At 57.1% G+C, this 16,356-nt stretch overlaps 1 protein-coding gene across 2 annotated transcripts in view; it reads right to left on the minus strand.

Moving 5' to 3' along the window:
• Positions 1–5,560: 5,560 nt before the first annotated feature.
• The window catches only part of NEURL1B (neuralized E3 ubiquitin protein ligase 1B), an 85,406-nt gene continuing 74,610 nt past the window's right edge, over positions 5,561–16,356 (minus strand). For both annotated transcript variants that reach the window (XM_035338765.1, XM_035338766.1), the window contains 4 exons: positions 11,357–11,917; positions 7,897–8,604; positions 6,943–7,068; positions 5,561–6,239 (listed from right to left, as the gene is read on the minus strand). In XM_035338765.1, coding sequence (XP_035194656.1) covers positions 5,995–6,239; positions 6,943–7,068; positions 7,897–8,604; positions 11,357–11,917 — 1,640 coding nt within the window. In that variant the 3' untranslated portion in view covers positions 5,561–5,994. The remainder of the gene's footprint in view (positions 6,240–6,942; positions 7,069–7,896; positions 8,605–11,356; positions 11,918–16,356) is intronic.

Below are 16,356 nucleotides of genomic sequence, written 5' to 3' on the forward strand. Positions count from 1 at the left end.
CTCGTAGGGAACAATGCTCTTTCTGTTGCTTCCGTGCTAAATGAGGGCTATTTCTGCTTTCCTCCCAGACTGAGCCTCAGAACTGGTAGTGCTTCATTTTGCTGACACAAGTACTGTATTTGGCTCATGGAGCGCGTGACAGCATCGGTCCCTTGTCCCCAAAGAGCTTCCCAGGAGGCAGGGTGCGTGCCAGCATGGTCGCTCACCCTCGCAGGGTGCCGACAGCAGGAGCCTTACCCCTCCTTCTGCCCCTCCGTCTGCCAAGGGACCGCGGGCTGAAAAACCCAGACCCAGGTGGGGGAGACGTCCTTGGTGGCCACGCAGACCACGTCTCCTCGCCGCGTCACCCGAGGCCGAGCCCCCCGACTACCTCGTGAGGAGGAGGAGGAGGGTGGCCAGGGATGCTCAGGGCCCTGAGCGCCGTGGTCCGAGCCTGAGCTTCCTCCTCGCCCACCACCAGCACAGCCCGAGGCGGGGGCATTGCCGCGGCTGGGGCAGCGGAGGGCTGGAGGCCCCCACGCCGTCTCACGCGCTCCCGAAGCCGTTTTGTTTGTCTGTGTCTCGCTGTATTATGTAAGCGCGTATAAATCGACATTGCTGTGGGCGGGGGGGTGGCAGCGGAAGATAGATGTAGCCGTGTAAATGCCGTATCTATACTTTCACCATTAGGGGTTGAGTTTTATTTTGTATTTTTAATTCGTTGGGGGGTTTGGGGGCTTCTTATTTTTTTGTGGTTTGTTTTTATTGTTTTTTGTTTGTTTGTTTGTTTGTTTTTTAAGAAATAAAAGAAACGGCTTGACTGGTTTCAAGCACCTTGTGAACCCCTGGCTGGCGTGTGTCTGGGCTGAGCTGCTCCCTGTCCAGGCGGTGGCAGCTCTGCGCAGGGACCGGGTCTGGGCGCTGAGCAAAGCGTCCTGGAGGTGTGAAATGTGGCTGGATGACCAGGGCAGGGGACTGCCCGGGGACACAGAATGCACAAAGAGCTGCTGCTTGTCACTGGCGGTGACATTACGGACCCCTGAGCGCACAGATTTTGGTCTTACAGGCCCCGGTCACAAATAACCCAGCTCCCCCCTCACTGCTGTGCCCCAGGTCACCTGCGCAGGACTGCAAGGACCTCAGGCAGGAGGCAATGGCCCAGTGCCGCATCAGGGCCGCTCGCTCTGCTTACGGCTGCCGTTGGCTCACCTGTGCTGGGAGCCCACGCTTTGTGGCTGGCACATCGACAGCCCCGGGCCCGCTTGCTGCATGGAGCCACCACGCAGCAGGAGTGAATCGGGGAGAAATTCGGGGCCGGTGCCATAATCTGGGGTATTGCAGCACCGCGCACGGGTCCCGTCCCCAGCCGGAGGGGCAGGGAGCGGTGCCACGCTGCACCCCCACGGATGCGCTGCTCCCCACCCTGCCGGGGCTCGCCGCTCCTGGCACCGTGCGATGCTGGCTGCAGCCCAGCGCTCAGCGCTCGTGTGGCTGCCCCACAAGGCAGCGCCGCGAGCTGAGCTGGCAGAGCCCTAACGAGAGCTGGTCTGCGGCCACGGGAGGCGCATGGTACGTGTGTCAGCGTGCCCAGGCTGGTGGCTGCGGGTGCAAGTTATGAGCAGGCAACGGTCCTGCGCTGTCTCCCCAGGGTTTGCAGGGGTGCATTGCTCTGACGCCAAGTGCTGCCTGAAACCTGCAGCCTGAGCCTGGTGGCAGCCCAGAAGCATCAGCCCCGTGGATAAAGCTGGGCCACGCAGCCCATACCCAAGCATTTGGCCATAAATAGCCATTGTCGGGCTCCTTCATCACCTGCAGCTTGCGTGGGTCTTAGCGCAACCGCGTCAGCGTGGCTGTGCTCCTGCCAGGGCAGAGTTATGAATGAATTCTTCTCCTCCGCTTCAAACCACATCTGAGGCGACTTGACTGGTGTCTGGCTTCAACCAGCCACATTTCAGAATATAAACAGTTTACAGCACAGCCTCCTGTTGACCTCGGCTTGTTAATTAAAGAGCCAGGCAGCTCGGGGGTGGAAAAAATAATAATAGAGTCCAGCAGCCCCCCTGCCCTGGTGCATGGTCCCCACCCCAGACAGAGGTGCAAGTGGCTGGAGCAGGCGCCCCCTCCTACCTTGACAGCCCCAAAATGCACCTTGCTTCTTACTGTAGGGGCTGCCAAGTTTTCAAGGCCTTGCAAGGTTAAATGAACCTTCAAGGAAGGGAGCAGCCGCTGTGCAGTGACCTCTGTGGAGCAAAGCAAAGCTCCTGCAAGGTATTTAAACGTTGTCCTGGAGCAGGGGTGCCTGCAGGGTCAGGGGGTGGGCAGCATCCCCAAGCCTCTAGCTATTCCTATAGCCCACTTTGGAAGAAAAGCCTTTGCTCAGCCTTCTGCTCACTTTTAAATGTCAAGGAGCCCTCTTTACAAGCCAAAATTTTATTTGTTTCATAAACAAGTAAAATTATATTAATGTAAAACAGGTAAATGGACAAAAATAAAACACACACAGCACTGAACACAACGCTATAGAGTACTGACATGTAGAAGTGCAGGTCCCTCCCTCGTGCGACCCACCCCCACCCCGGTCCCCCGATGATTTGCTCGGAAAGCCTAACACAGAGGTGCACCGTCTGCTTCAGCTTCGCCATGACGTACAGATCACAGTATTGACTCGTAAAGGTAACAACAAGAGAGTAACTGGCTTGGAAAGGGGGAAGGTCAAAGGGTTCCCCTACTCCGCTTCTGCTTTCTCTCTTCCTTTTTTTTTTAAACAAATAGGAGCGGGGCGGAATCCATAGAAATAAAACACTTTTTTCACTCCTAAATTTATATATATATGTTTATATATATATAAAGCAGGATTCTCGATGAACACACAAAAATCTATAAAACTACCATTGATCTGTGATATTTTCTCCCCATTTTTCTTTGTTTTTTAAAAGTTGCTTTAGAAAGGATAAAAAGTGCACAGACACCCTTATAAGGCACAAACAGATCTTCTGTACAAATCATATAGCATCGGACTGGTTAAAAAAAATAGCAATACGAGTACTAACGATTAAATCTGTAAGAGGCTACCTTTTCCTGGAAACCTTTTTAAGAGGCCTCTGCACCTGTTTTGGAACATCCCTGCCGCTCTCAGGCAGGCAGGGTGCCGCGGCCACCGCTGCTCGCTCCCCGCCCCGCTGCTCGGCCGCACGCTGCACCCCGCCGAGGTTCCTTACCCGCAGCGAGCTCGCTCCCTTGCTGGCCCTGCTGGGTGCCGTGCCCCGAAGCCACTCGCAGCTGCGACAGTGAGAAGTAAACCTGTGCGACCTGATCAGCTCGGGTGCCAGCTCGGAGTGAGCGCTTTCACTGCTTCTCCGTGCTAGCTTAAAAGAAAAGAGCTTCACCGAGAACTGAGCCCGGCGTGCTGCCAGCCCTGCCTGTTGGAGACCTCGGGGTCGGCCAAGCCCACGGGCTCTGCACGTTAGGCGGTGCATGCGGCTGGGGGCCGGCACCAAACGGCACCGGGCACCCCGGAACAGGGACTGCAGCGTGGGGCCGGCTGCTGGCGTTTGTTAGCCCAACGTGCCCCAAGCCAGCGCCATGCACTGTGAATTCAGACAGCTTGCCTTGAACGCCTCGTCAGCCCAAAGCTGCCCACTGCAGCCCCATCGCAGACAGGCACAGCCTAACCCACCTGGCCGGGTTTCACCCTGCAGTCACGTATTTGCCACCACAGCACCCGGCGTTGTGCCCGGTGACCACGGCTGGACCCTGATCTACAACCGGAGGCTGGGCAGGACCATGGAGGTCCTCAGCTGGGCAGCGTCAAGCTCGGCATGAGGCTTCAGCTGCTGGAAAACTGCAGAACAGAAAACTGGAAAACTCACCACTGCATTTTGCCAACGCAAACGTGCAGCAGTCGCTGCGCTGATGGCACTGCCGGGGCTCAGCACACGCCGGTGCCGCGTGGCCAGCGCTGAGCCGCGTCACCAAAAAGGGCGCTGCAAAGCCAGCAAGCTCTCGTGCTGCTGCAGCAGGGCAGTGTCTGAGCGTTCTCACTCTGAAGTAGCCTCTCATCAATACACTTAATGGAAATGCTAATTAGCTCTTCAAGTTTTTTTTTTTAAAAAAGTTTTCTCCGTGCCCTGTGAGCTGGCACGTTTGGCCAGCCTCTGAGCTGCTGCGGCCCGACGTGGGACGGGTTATCTGCTCCCCTGGGTGTGCTTCCCATGAGGTAAGAGAGGCTCTGGGCCAGGGACCGAGAGCAGCCACACAGCCCGTCACACCGCCAGCAGCACGTCCCTGCCGCCAGCCCGGCAGCAGTGGCAGGACAGCTGGCGGTGCACCCACAGCGAGGAGAGGCAGGCAGGAGCAGGACGCCCCCTGTGCCTGGCAGCCCTGTGGTGTGCTTGGGTGCGTTTCTTGCCTGGTGGCACACGGTCACTGAGCAAGAGTGGCATCAGCCCCTCTCTAATCGTGCCGTTTGCATCCTTGATCTTCGCCTCCTTACCAGGCTGGACCAGGCTGGGGGTGTGCTCGGGATGAAGGATCAGAGGGGAGGCCGGCAAGGGGGCCGAGGACGGAGGGAAGCTCCTGCAGGAACATCCAGGAGAAGGACACCAAGCCCCCGCTGCTGCCTGCTCGTACACTTCCCAGCTCCTCTGGGTTGCTGCTGCTTGTGGCTGTCTAACATCACAGCTGAAATCCATTTAAGTCCCAACATCTAATAACAGCCTCAGAGCCTTTTTCTTTCCTTCTCCCAAGTGAAAACAAGTTTCATCCCTGGCCATCTCGATAAGCTCTTGTCTATGGCTGAAGCCTCCCTTGGGCCCCAGTGTCCGGGCAGTGGGAGCTATGCTGGGAATCCTGGAGAGGCAGGAGAAACGCAGAAGGTGAAGCCAGCACATCTGCAGTCCCCAGAAAGAAAAGGTGAGCCCACGGGGACTGAGGCAGATGTGGATTTCTCACCACAGGCTCCAAAAAATCCTTGTGGTGGGCAGGGAGGGAGGCTGAGCCCTGCGCTGGCGGCAGGGGCAGGGTGAGGGACATGAGCCGGGCGGGGCCCCGGGAGATTCACCTCCCTGCGCCAGGAGGAGCAGAGCGAAATGCAGGCGCACGTGTCTGCGTGTGACAAAAACTTGGTTCAGCCACTGGCAGCCCATCGCTTTTCCTAAGCTGGGATTGCAATCCGCTCATCCAAACACCAGTCTAATCCACCGGCTGCAATTTACAGCTGCGTCAGCAGCCAGACATGGGGACGGCGTGTGAGCTGCCCATCACTGCTGCCCGTCACTGCTGCTGCAGCAGCTCGGGTTGTCTTGGGCTCTCGCTGGGCTTGTGCACCTTGCTGCTACCCCACTGCTGCTCCCCAGGTCCCAGCATCCCTGTCCGAAAGTCCCTGCTCTGCCACAAAAAGCAAAAGCTGCTTTATCTGAGGCCAAACCAGCTTCTCCACATGGCCTAGAATTCTGCTCAAAACCCAACTGAGTGAGAATTTGGCTGTGCTACTATTTGGGCTTTTGCTAGTTCACCATAAAAGGTTGGATATTAATTTTTCAGACCAGTTTTGTCCACTTTGAGCTCTCCCACTGGGCCTCGGTCTAATTTTGTTCCATCACAGCGCAGGCACCCCAGGACTGTTTGGGCTTTGGGGCTGGGAAATCCGGCGGCACCCAGCACCGAAAAAATGGCAACGTCCCCATCCTGACCCGCACCACCACGAGCCTCATCCTCCGAGGGAAAAAAGAGCCTTTGCACAGGGAGCCTCCCACTGGCAGCAGGGTCAGGTCCCTAACACAATTCACCCAATTCACCCGCGGGCACGCAGCCCGGCCGGCACGGCAGCCTTGGCTTTGGGCCCCATGTGATCCTCAGCTCAATTTTATCCCTGAATTGTGCCCTACCAGTCAAATAAGGAAACACAGATAACGAGCCACTTGATAACGACTGACCAGCACGATAACCCATAAGCAGGGACGGAAAGGCATGGTTACTGCTAGCGGCGTTCTCCCTTCCTACAGCCCGAGCCGGGCGCTAAGGGCGGTAGATTTTAATAACATCTTTGATGACCCGTCGGCAGATCGGGCAGCAGGCGTTGAGCTGCTTCTTCAGCTTAAGACCGCAGGTGTTGCAGAGGCACATGTGTCCGCAGGTGTAGATCACCGTGTCCACCTCGCTGTCAAAGCAGACGGTGCATTCCCCGTTCTTGCTGCTTGATGGCTCCGGAGGGGGGAAGACGGGAGAGATGGGGGGACTCAGGGGGGAGCTGGGAGCAGTCACTGCAAAGGAGGGGGAACAAATGAGATCGGTCAGTCACCAGGATGGGGCGAGCCCGCCTACAACACCCTCGAGTCCATTGTTTAAGGCCCACCCTTCCTTAGTTGTGTTAGTTGCCCCAACAGCCCCCCAGCGTACCGCCTCCATGCAGAGCATGCCCTCCCTTCCAGGCAGACAGGCAAAGTGCAGCTCGCTGGGGCTTCCCCCTACTTTGCAGGGGTGTGGGTGTGCAGAGACCCCTGCTCTCTGGAAGGAGCCAGGCTCCTCGCAGGGCACCTCTGCGCCTCGCCCTGCACGCCCGGCTGCTGCAGCACAGCACGGCAGGGGGCTTGTGCCGGGCTGGTGCCAGCAGGGAGCTCTCAGCCACCTGCCTGAGGCCAAACAACCGCAGATGAGCATTCATGGGGGTACCCAGCAGTGCAGGGAGCAGCAGTCCGGGTCGTGTCACGCACCCAGAGCACGCACCGCACACCCCTGCTAGTGCGGCAGCTCCCTTGCGATGTCTGCTGTTAGGCTGCCCAAGTGGGAGGTAACCCAGGGCTCGGCTTCAGGCTGTGGAAAACTTCCCACCAGTTTGCTTTTCCTTCCAATGATTTCTGTTGGCCTCGCAGTACGGGTAGCAGCTCCCCGTAAGCTTTCCCTGCTACCTTACACAGCCCTAGCATCCTCAAGCTGGTGTTCAAGCGGGTGTGCTGCTCTCCTTACCGAGTGAGGACTCGGAGGCAGACGACGACCTGTTGACGCTGAAGGCCATGTCCGAGTCGCTGTCGTACTGCGAGCCACCGGGGGACCCTGAGGGCGAGACGGTCACTGGGCTGGACTGCACAGTGCCTGCAAGCACAGGAGAGAGCTCAGCCTGAGCAGGCAGGTGGATGCACGGACCCCTCTGCTGAGCCCTCGTGGTGAGCTGCTCCCACCCTGCATAGAGCTGCTGAGCCAAGTGCTGCCCCTTAGCCGTGTCAGGGGCACAGCGTTTTAGCGGTGAGCTCTGGGTTCACTGCCTCCGGGACCTTGCTGTGGCTCCGTGCGGTTTCTGTTGGTATTTCAGCCAGGTGAACAGCGGCTTCTGACAGCCATGGTGCAGGGTGCAAGCAGCCTCCCCGCAGCCCTGCTCCCTGCAGCACAGCTGCCTCAAGCTGTCGCTGCCTCGGTGTTGGGGCAGAGGCAAGAGTTTAAAAACTGAGCTCTGATACCAGAGCTGTGGCAGCACCTTGAGAGCGTTTGCTGTCCATCAGCAACACACACTGAAACCAGAGCTGCCCTCACGAAAGCCATCGCTCTTAACGAGGCAGGAGTTCAGAGCCTGTTGACTGGAGTAGTGGGTTTATAAAGAACGTTTCCTACACACAACTTCTTTACAAACCAGGCAGCCCCACACACAGCTGTCGCTGCCTCCTTACCTGCTGCTTATGTTATCGCTCAGCTATCAGTCCTTTCTGGTGGCCTTACAGAGGCTGCGCACATCTCTGTGACACCTACCACGTCTTGCTCACTCCTGTTTGCCAGTGCAAGGTTGGGTCGGGAGCTGCTTGCTCACATCAGTGACCGCCTTGCTCAGGCAAGCAGCTCTGCGACAGGCAACCCACCGCTCCCCTTCTGGCCCAGGACTCCTCAGCAGCCAGGTGCTCCCGTTATTCTTCCTTTCGATAACGCACTTACCCAGTATTTTGAGCTGGTTGATTACACCATGGATTGTAAAAAACACCCAGAGAGACTGCGAGGTGTCCACGCACATGAGCATTCCCCGGCTGGCTCCGTTCACGCCGTGGTGCACCTCTCCGTTCGGCAAAACCATGAAACTGAGGATGTCGCCGCTGTTGAGGACAGGGAACGCCCGGTACACCACCCAGTACTCCTTGCGGTCCAGGAGAAAGTCCGGGTCTGCTGGGAGCTCGTTTGTCCGTAAAGTACTCGGATCACAAGAAGTGATGCCAAACGAGAGCGCCCCGTAGTAGGGCAACCCAAGGTGTCCCACTTCCACAAAGAGGCTTTCTCCGATGTGCAACGGCCGGTCAGAAAACACCAAGGTCCTATTGCTTTCCTGCCAGTTGGTGCAGGCAACCATCCGGTCCTGAGAAAAGGTGATGTCAGGTCCGCGCGTGGGGTGGAACCGCAGGTCCGTGTCCAGGAAGGCTGGGACCCCCGGGGCGCGCTGCCGTCGGTTTGGGCAGCAGGGGATGAGGTGGTTGTCTGTGGCGAGCCCCGGCACCCGGCTCAGGTTTAGGTTTGCGATTTTGGCCACCACTTGGTTGTTCTCCAGCTCGTTGTTGTTGAAGTTGGCGGAGTCGTGGTTGCTCTGCGGAAGGCAGGTGCTGAGACGGGCGGTGCTGAGGCGGGCGCTGGTCATGGTCTCCGCAAACATGCTATCTGCGAGATAAACCCGGCGATACGGCGCGTTAGAGGCACAGCGGGCTACTCTTACCACTACTATTGTTACTATTTCAGCCTAGGGATTATCTGAATTCTGCTCCTCCGCATGGAAAAACAGTGGAAAAACTAGATGGAGGTCAGCCCCTAACGAACACGGGGCTGGAGAATCTCACGTGGGGCAGGCAGCAGGCAGAGGAATGGCTGCAACTTGGCACCAGCTGAGGAGAAACAAGTGTTGTGAAATACCCACACCACCTGCGAGCTCCTTGCACTGGTGAACCGGGCAAAGCTGTAAAGCAGCCTGGTTCTACAGATTTCTTAGCACAGGGGTCTGGTTGCTCTCAGGCTGCTCTCTTCAGGAGGAAATGGCTCACTGTCCCCACGTCCAAAGGTCTTGTGCGAGCCCAAGCTGCAACAGTGTTGGGTGAAGGAGCACAAGCATGGCTTTATATTCCTTTCACACTCATTGCTGCCTTAAACTGTGACATGTCCAGACACGGTGTGCCCAAGGGGTTGTTTTACGACAAGATTTCAAGCCTTGTATCTCGGGGGTGTTCACACCACTGCAGAGATTTTGAATTGAGAGTTTGTCACAAAACCTCCTTGCTGCAGGTGTTAAAAAGATGTTTTTTTTACAGTAGGAGAGTTATTTTCCCCTTTCCCAGCAAAGGGAAGGTCGGGATTCTGACTCTTAACTCATTTCCTGTACTTTCACCTTGGCCGTGCCAGGCTAAGAGGGGATTTTGGGATGTGGTTCAGGAGTGCCCTTCCTTCTCCAGGACTGCCTGGGGTGGCTTGGACATTTCACTCCAGAGGGAAAGCATTAACCAAAGAAGCAAAGCCAAAGCCCATGGAAGTCAGAGTGTTGGAACGAAGCAGCCTCCTCATCTTCCCAAAGATGGGGAGGTGTGAGGCATCCCAGCACCAACACTGCCAGCTACTCGGAGGAGAAAATCACCAGGGTTTTTACCAGAGGTAAACCCCCAAATGCATCCAGCGGCTGCGAAGGAAGGGCTGCCTCAGATCAGGAGCCTGTGCAGGAGAGGCTCCCAGTGCAGTCCTGGTGGCTGGACCAGCTGCTTCTAGCAAGCACAGCGCATGTGGCAAGAAATGCTCCCCCAGAGGAGTAAGCCACATCCAAGCTTCATGATGCTGAAAGATGCATTCTGTGCACCTGCATTCAGTCTGCATTTCACAGCTTTCTCAACTTGCAAAATTCTGGGAGGAGTTTGAGAGACAAAGACATTGCCTAAGGCATCACCACATCTGTAGGAAGAGGCTGCGTCCACTGGTGCCCCGGGTGGCTGAGCAGCGCCCCGATGCCTGGGGCAGCTTGTGGGGCTTGGTACTTTGATCCGAAACAAGGCAGAGTACGGCAGCCCTCAGGCACAGGCTTTCACTGAGCTCTTGGCCGCCACAGGCAGGGCTGCAGGGAGGCGTGAGGGCAGAAATAAGCAGCATTTTGTTTTCCTAACTCTAATGTGCTGAGGAAGAAGGACTGCTCTGGCGAAGCAGCTGCACTGGTCAACGCAGCAAATGCTCCCTCATCTCTGTGATGAGCACCAGAGGCTGGAGCGTGTCACGGCTGCAATTACAGGATAAGCTACTGGTAAGGTTTAATTACGCGTTTGAGGCAGAGCAGGCAGGTCAAAGTGTTGTTTATGCGTAGCGTTCTCAGCTGCAAAATAATTGGGACTGCTCTGAAGAATGTGTGGCAGAGCTGCCTGCCCACCAGCCTAACCATTTCACAGCCCGGAGCCGGTGCCTGCTCGGTGTGAGGGTGGAGGCACCAGCCCCTCGAGCAGGTGCAGCCCAGCTTGCCTGCTAACACTAAATCAGCTCCTAGCAGCCCCCAGGAAAGGGCAACACTCTTGTATTTTAAAAGGATTCCCTCTGGTATAGACCAGTTCAAAGCACTCCATCTAGAGCTGAGCATGTTTGCTGTAAAAGTCCCAGAAGGAAAGGGATTCCGTGGCACCCGGCTCAGCTTGCTTATAGGGATTAATTCCTCCTCTCCTGCAGCCTTCCGCAGGGACGGTGCCTTGTAAGCCAGGCAGGCACCCCCAGATTGCAGGGATCTGCTTAGGGGTGAGGGGAGATGTGACACGCAGTGCCCAGGGTCTTGAGCTGTATTTTGCACTCTATTTTCTGATCTCTCCTCATCCTGAGCTGCAGCCGGTGCTTTGCAGATGTGCAGTGATGGCCATGCAGAAGGGAAGGACAAGTCAGGTTACGTTTGCAAACACAGCTTGCTGAACTGCCAAATTAGGTGGCCACCAAGGCCAAGAGCTCAGAGAGGGGCTGGGGAAGGGTGCCAGCACACAGATGGGGAATGGGTCATAATTTTCCAGTGGACTGGCAGTAGCTGGGAAAGAAAAGGGAAGCCAGAGCTGCTTGTCTTTGTCTCTTCGGACCCTGGGACCTTGCTGGCAAGCAGCACCGTGCTTTCCCATGCCACAGCAGCACAGCTAGCTAAGTAAAAGCTGGGGAAAGTTACATGGGGAGATCTCCAAGTAGCCCATCACAGCTGCTGTAATGCACAGCCTCAGCACTTCCATCACTGACACCTCTGAAACATGTTGCTTTTTGGATCCTCGCTGCTGCCAAAAGAGAAATGATTAATTTGATGAACAAAACCAAAATTAGTTGTTCTTAAGTGTCCCATAGAAGCAATCAAGCAGAGAGATCATGCGTTTTCTCTCCACTGTGGGAAGAGCAACAAGCAGAGCAAGCCCAGCTGCACACTCACCTAGTATTTGCACTTCGTGGGTAATCCCGTAGACATCTATGAGCGCCCAGAGAGGACTGGAAACTTTAATACCACAGTGAAACAATATCGGCTCCTCGTCGTTAATACTGTAGAAGACTCTCCCATGACGGTCAACCCAGAAGGCCAAGATATTGTCCCTGACGGCGAACCTCTCTGGCAAAGCCTTGGCCCAGTACCCGGGCCGGGTGACCAGGTCGGGGCAGGCGTACTTTGGTATGTCGTCGGAGCTCATCTGCGAGGGGTCGTGGATGGTGAAGCCGAAGCGCAGGGCCCCGCTCCAGCCGTGGTGCACGGCCACCAGCTTCAGCCTCACTTTCTCGTAGAGGTGGATGGGCCGGTTGGTGAAGGTGACCCCGTTACAGAAGCTGTTCCTCCGCGTGGCGCGGCGCGAGTGGGCGTCCAGCCGCACGTTCTTGCCCTTGGCTTGGGAGTGGAAGCGCGGCGGCTCCGTGACGGCGAGGACCGAGCGCCTCTCATGGCTGCTGTTGGGCAGGCTGTAGTAGGGGCGGCTGGAGACGGAGCGGGTCTGGTGGCTTGTGTCTGCGGAAGAGAAAACGGCACCCAGCATGAGGGCTTGGCCCCAGCCCCGCGTTCGCTCAGCCCGGCACGCTCCGCCGCGGGCTCTCCCCGGGCAGCGGCGTGGTGCTTTGCGCTGCTCGCTGCCAACACGGCTATTTAGCCTTAAAATGCTGTGCTCGGCCACAAGCTGCTCTTTGTTCCAGCAGCTTGGCCCCCAGCTTTATGCAAATAGAAGGCAAATGTGGCTCCCGGGGGGCAAAGGCTAGGCAGCTCCCCTCCGCACCCTGCAGAGTTGGACAGGGAGCACCCTTTTGTTTGTCAGCTGCATCCTACCGCAGTCGGAAAGGCCCGATGCTGTAACTGTGGCTCCCCGTTTCCTATTTCAATGCACGTGCTGTTAAATCATCCCGCTGGCTGGCTGGGGCCAGATTCCCACAGTCTCCGAGAATCAGAGAGTTAAGATCAGAGGTGCTCAGGATGAAAGGCATGCCTCGGATCTTTGTGCAGCCACCGGCTCCTGTCCCTTAGGTTTGTAGCGATGCGCAGGAGCTTTTGAGCAGTGCGCGCACCGAGACATGGAGCACCTGGAGCGCTCCCCCTGCGTCGCCAGCGCCTTCCTCCCGAGCTCCCAGCCCAGCCCCTGGTTCGGATGCCGGACCCAACAGCCACAGGAAGGAACAGCTCGTCCCGCAAATCCTCGCCTTTACGCGCAACCTCCCGTGGGAGCTCAGAGCTCCTTATAACCGGCGCTCATTTGCAGCTTCGCAGCACCACAGATGGCGCAGAAATCCTGCCACCCTCCCTTTACAGATGGGAGAAGGAGAATTTATGAGTGAGATCTTGCAGCATCTCAAGTCAAGAGCAATTTCGAGACCGATTTCAAGAACAAGCAGATTTGAGGCCTAAAGGGAAGTTCACACAAGCGTGAAGCAGGAATGAGAAAAAAGAAGAAACACTTAAGCCTGAGCTCTAAGTTCCCCACGGCAGAGATGCTCCCTCCTGCACAGCCCCAAGCAGGAGCAGGGCAGGAGCTGAGAGCTGCATTATCCACCTGCGACAGTGGCCAAAGAGCTGAGGCTGGAAGCTCCTGCTTCCACTGAGCAAACGCGGCGGTCCTGAATTATGCCAGGAACACGCAGTGGCTAAAAAAAAGGGCCTTTGTGTGCGCTTCGTTCGACCCGCACGTGACTGTGATCCGTTCATCCTGCTGAACCTGAGCAAACACGTCCCTGCCCTCGTGCCTGCGGGGGCTTCACCACTCCAAGGCCAAGGCCAAGAAGGCAAAGACCTGGGGGAGACAGGCAGGAGAGAGCCCCCGGCTGCTGCATCCCACGGTGCCATCCTCGCTGCCACCCGCAGCAGAGGGGCTGCAGGAGCCCCTTCTCTCCCCAGTTCCCAGCAGAGAGCCCGGGCCTTTGCCTCCCAAAAAGCTGAGGCACAGCAGGTGCCACCCGCTGCTCACGTGGGTGCTGCTCCACGGGGCTGCCTGCACGTGGTGCCGGCAAGCCGTGCCACCGCGGAGGAGCCACCGCTCTTCTGGCCGTGGCTGCACTCACCTGCTCCTCCCGGATGCGCGGGGCCTTCGCACCGCTTGAATTATTAAAATTATGAAATTAATTTGAACTTAGCATTAGGCAGAGTTTTAATTTCTGGCGGTGCTCCCAGGACAGGCTCCGGGACGCCCACACACGGGGCTGCAGGCAGGGATGGTGACGGCGCACGGAGGACAGCGGGTGCACTTCCAGCACTGCTTCCCATCTGCCCGGCCTGAGAGCAACTTCGGGACAGGGTTTGGGCTTTTTTGTTTGTTTGTTTGTTTTGGTGTGGTTTTTTTTCAAAACAGGAAAGCATATTGTGACTAAACAATAGGAAAGCCTCCAGAAGGAAATGAAGGGATCATTTATTTATAACGCCGTTCCCCCGGCACGAACACCTGTCGGCTGCCACCAGCACTGGAGCCTGACATAACCCGAGGCAGGGCAGGCACAGCTTTCCCACCGAAACCCGCTCGGCGCTGACCTTGGGCATGTGTTTTACTCATTATGTACCAAAGGGGACGAGGCAAGCTCAACAGGATGTTTGCGCATCTGAATTGCCCTCAGTTGCAGCTCAGCTTTCACGGTCAGGCTCGCCTTTCAGTCCCTCTGCTGGTTCTCCAACCCCCACTGAACCTCCCCTCTCCTGCCTGGGCTTTCCCACCCCAAAACATGTCCGAGGGGCAACGACAGCCACAGTGGGGCAGAAACACCACCCAACCCGAGGGGGCCCGGTGCCGAGACAGGCAGTCCGGAGCTACGCCAACCCTTCCTTCAGTTCGGAGGTTCCTACAACGCTCTGAGCAAGCCCTTCCTTCTCCTCACGCCTCACTTCTCACTAAAACACAGCAACTGCATTCCTCCAGCCCGCGGGAAGCCAGGAGGACCCAAAGGGTGAGGCTCTCAGCTGCTGTGGTCCCTGGATCATCATTCAGCCCCGGGTCATCGGGTGGGACACAAACCCCTGGCTGCTGCCCTGAGGTCCCATCCTGTGTTTTGCTGCTTTTCGTGCTGGAGTTCCCTGCTTTTCCTTCCTACCCTCGCCAGCCACACGCGACACTCACAGCCTTGGTCTCTCAAACACCAGGGGGGCTTCAGAAGATGGAATGAGAAGCCGAACCCAAGCATTAAGAAGGGTGCAGGCAGGGCTGCTCGCTGACACCCGACGCAGACACCCCGGCTGGAAGGCAGCCGGCGTTAACAGCCACGTCCTTGCAGTGTGACACGGACTGGGGCTAGTGGGGAGCCAGGCTCCCAGCTGAGAGTAGTCAGCACACACCCAAAACTTCACCTGCTTCCCAACAGCCCGGTACATTCGTTTCTCAGGTTGCGCTGACCTTTGGAGAGGTTTTTGTAACAAACACACGTTTTGCATGTCGAAAAGATGCAGCAGGCAGACCCTGGACAAGCTCCACATATGGATCACGGTTCCAGTTCTAAAAATACACGTTTTTTTCACCCGTTTGTTCACAGCATCAGGTCTGCTGCAGCACTGTACTCCCCCTGAGAGCAGCAGGCGAAATTCAGAGCCAGAGCTCTCTGAAAGCCGCTGCTGGGCAGGGCACAAGGCTGGGCAGCTGGCCGGGAGCTGACCCCAACACTGCCCGACCCGGCCCCTGCACGCAGACCAGCAGGGCAGCAGGAGCACTGCGAGGAGGAGGAGGAGGAAGAAAAGAAGGAGGGAGAAAAGGAGGAGGGAGAAAAGGAGGAGGAGGGCACCGTGCTCCTGGTGCGCCATGCGTAAATCCCAGGTCTGCACTGACCGTACAACCTCTGCATCAAGAGATGTTGGCTGTGCCCCGCGTCCCCTTCCTTGGGACCCACGGATAAATCCGTGACAAATGAAGCCCAGGATCACAGGGCAAGGAAGCCACAGGGCAGCCAGGTGCCAAACCGCAACGGGTACTGGATAAAGCAGGATGTAAGGGGAGCAGCAGTCCCTGGGAGCTGTCCCGGTGGCAGCAGCTGGCAGAGCACGGCACGTCAGCATGCCGCTGCCGCATGCTGTCCTGTGTTGGGCACACGGGGAAAGAGCCAAGGCTGAAGGGTGCCGTGCAGCGTGGGATCTACCCACTAACACTCACTGCACAAGAGAAAAGGAACCCACCCAGCGCCCCGTGTCTTATCTTTATGGCATCTGCCCTATCAGCAGCATTACGACTTTTTCCTACGACAGTGGGCAGCTGGGGCGCCGCTGCAACAACCCCATTGAACATTAAACAAGCCTTCTGGAGAGCGGGGGCAAGGTGGCTTTTGCTTTCGAGCAGGAAAATCCCAACAGGCCAGGACGATGCGGTCACGTTTCATGCACCCATCACGCGCCGGCAGTTCCGCCCTCGGGGACCGAAAGGCGACCACGGCACGGCAGGAGCGGGGTCCGCGCCGCGCTCGTCCCGCTGCGTGTGGAACAAAGCCCAGCCCCGTGCTGCCCCGGCGCGATCTTATCCGCTGAGAACAAGAGATAAAAATCTGTTCACATATAAATTTAGCCCGCTGCCTAGACGATGTGTTTCGCTGGCGGTTGGGTTTCACGTTTTAATACAGAAAATGTGCCGGAGCTCCCTGGGAAGTGCCGGCTTTCACGTATTCCACGCCCGGCGGGGTGAGTTTGTAGTCAGGCTACCAAAGGCACCGCACGGCGGCTGCATGAAACCCGCCTCGCTTCCAGACATCCCGGTGCTTCCAACGTGCGCCGATTGGAAAACACGACCGGGCAATTAATAAATATCCCCATTTACATTCCTGTGGTTTGCGTGACCAGTCCAGAGCCCTGCTCTGACAGAGAGGTCTCCCTGCCTGTGCCTCTAACCCCAGACAGATTTCCAGCCAGTTAAAAAATCCACACGGCTTGCTTGCGCCAGGCTGAGATGGAAATCGAGGTGTAAGGGAGATGTAAGAGCCTGGAGAGAATCGCAGGAAACATGG

Source organism: Oxyura jamaicensis, chromosome 13 (genome assembly GCF_011077185.1).
Source record: "Oxyura jamaicensis isolate SHBP4307 breed ruddy duck chromosome 13, BPBGC_Ojam_1.0, whole genome shotgun sequence".
Taxonomy (NCBI): Eukaryota; Metazoa; Chordata; class Aves; order Anseriformes; family Anatidae; genus Oxyura; species Oxyura jamaicensis.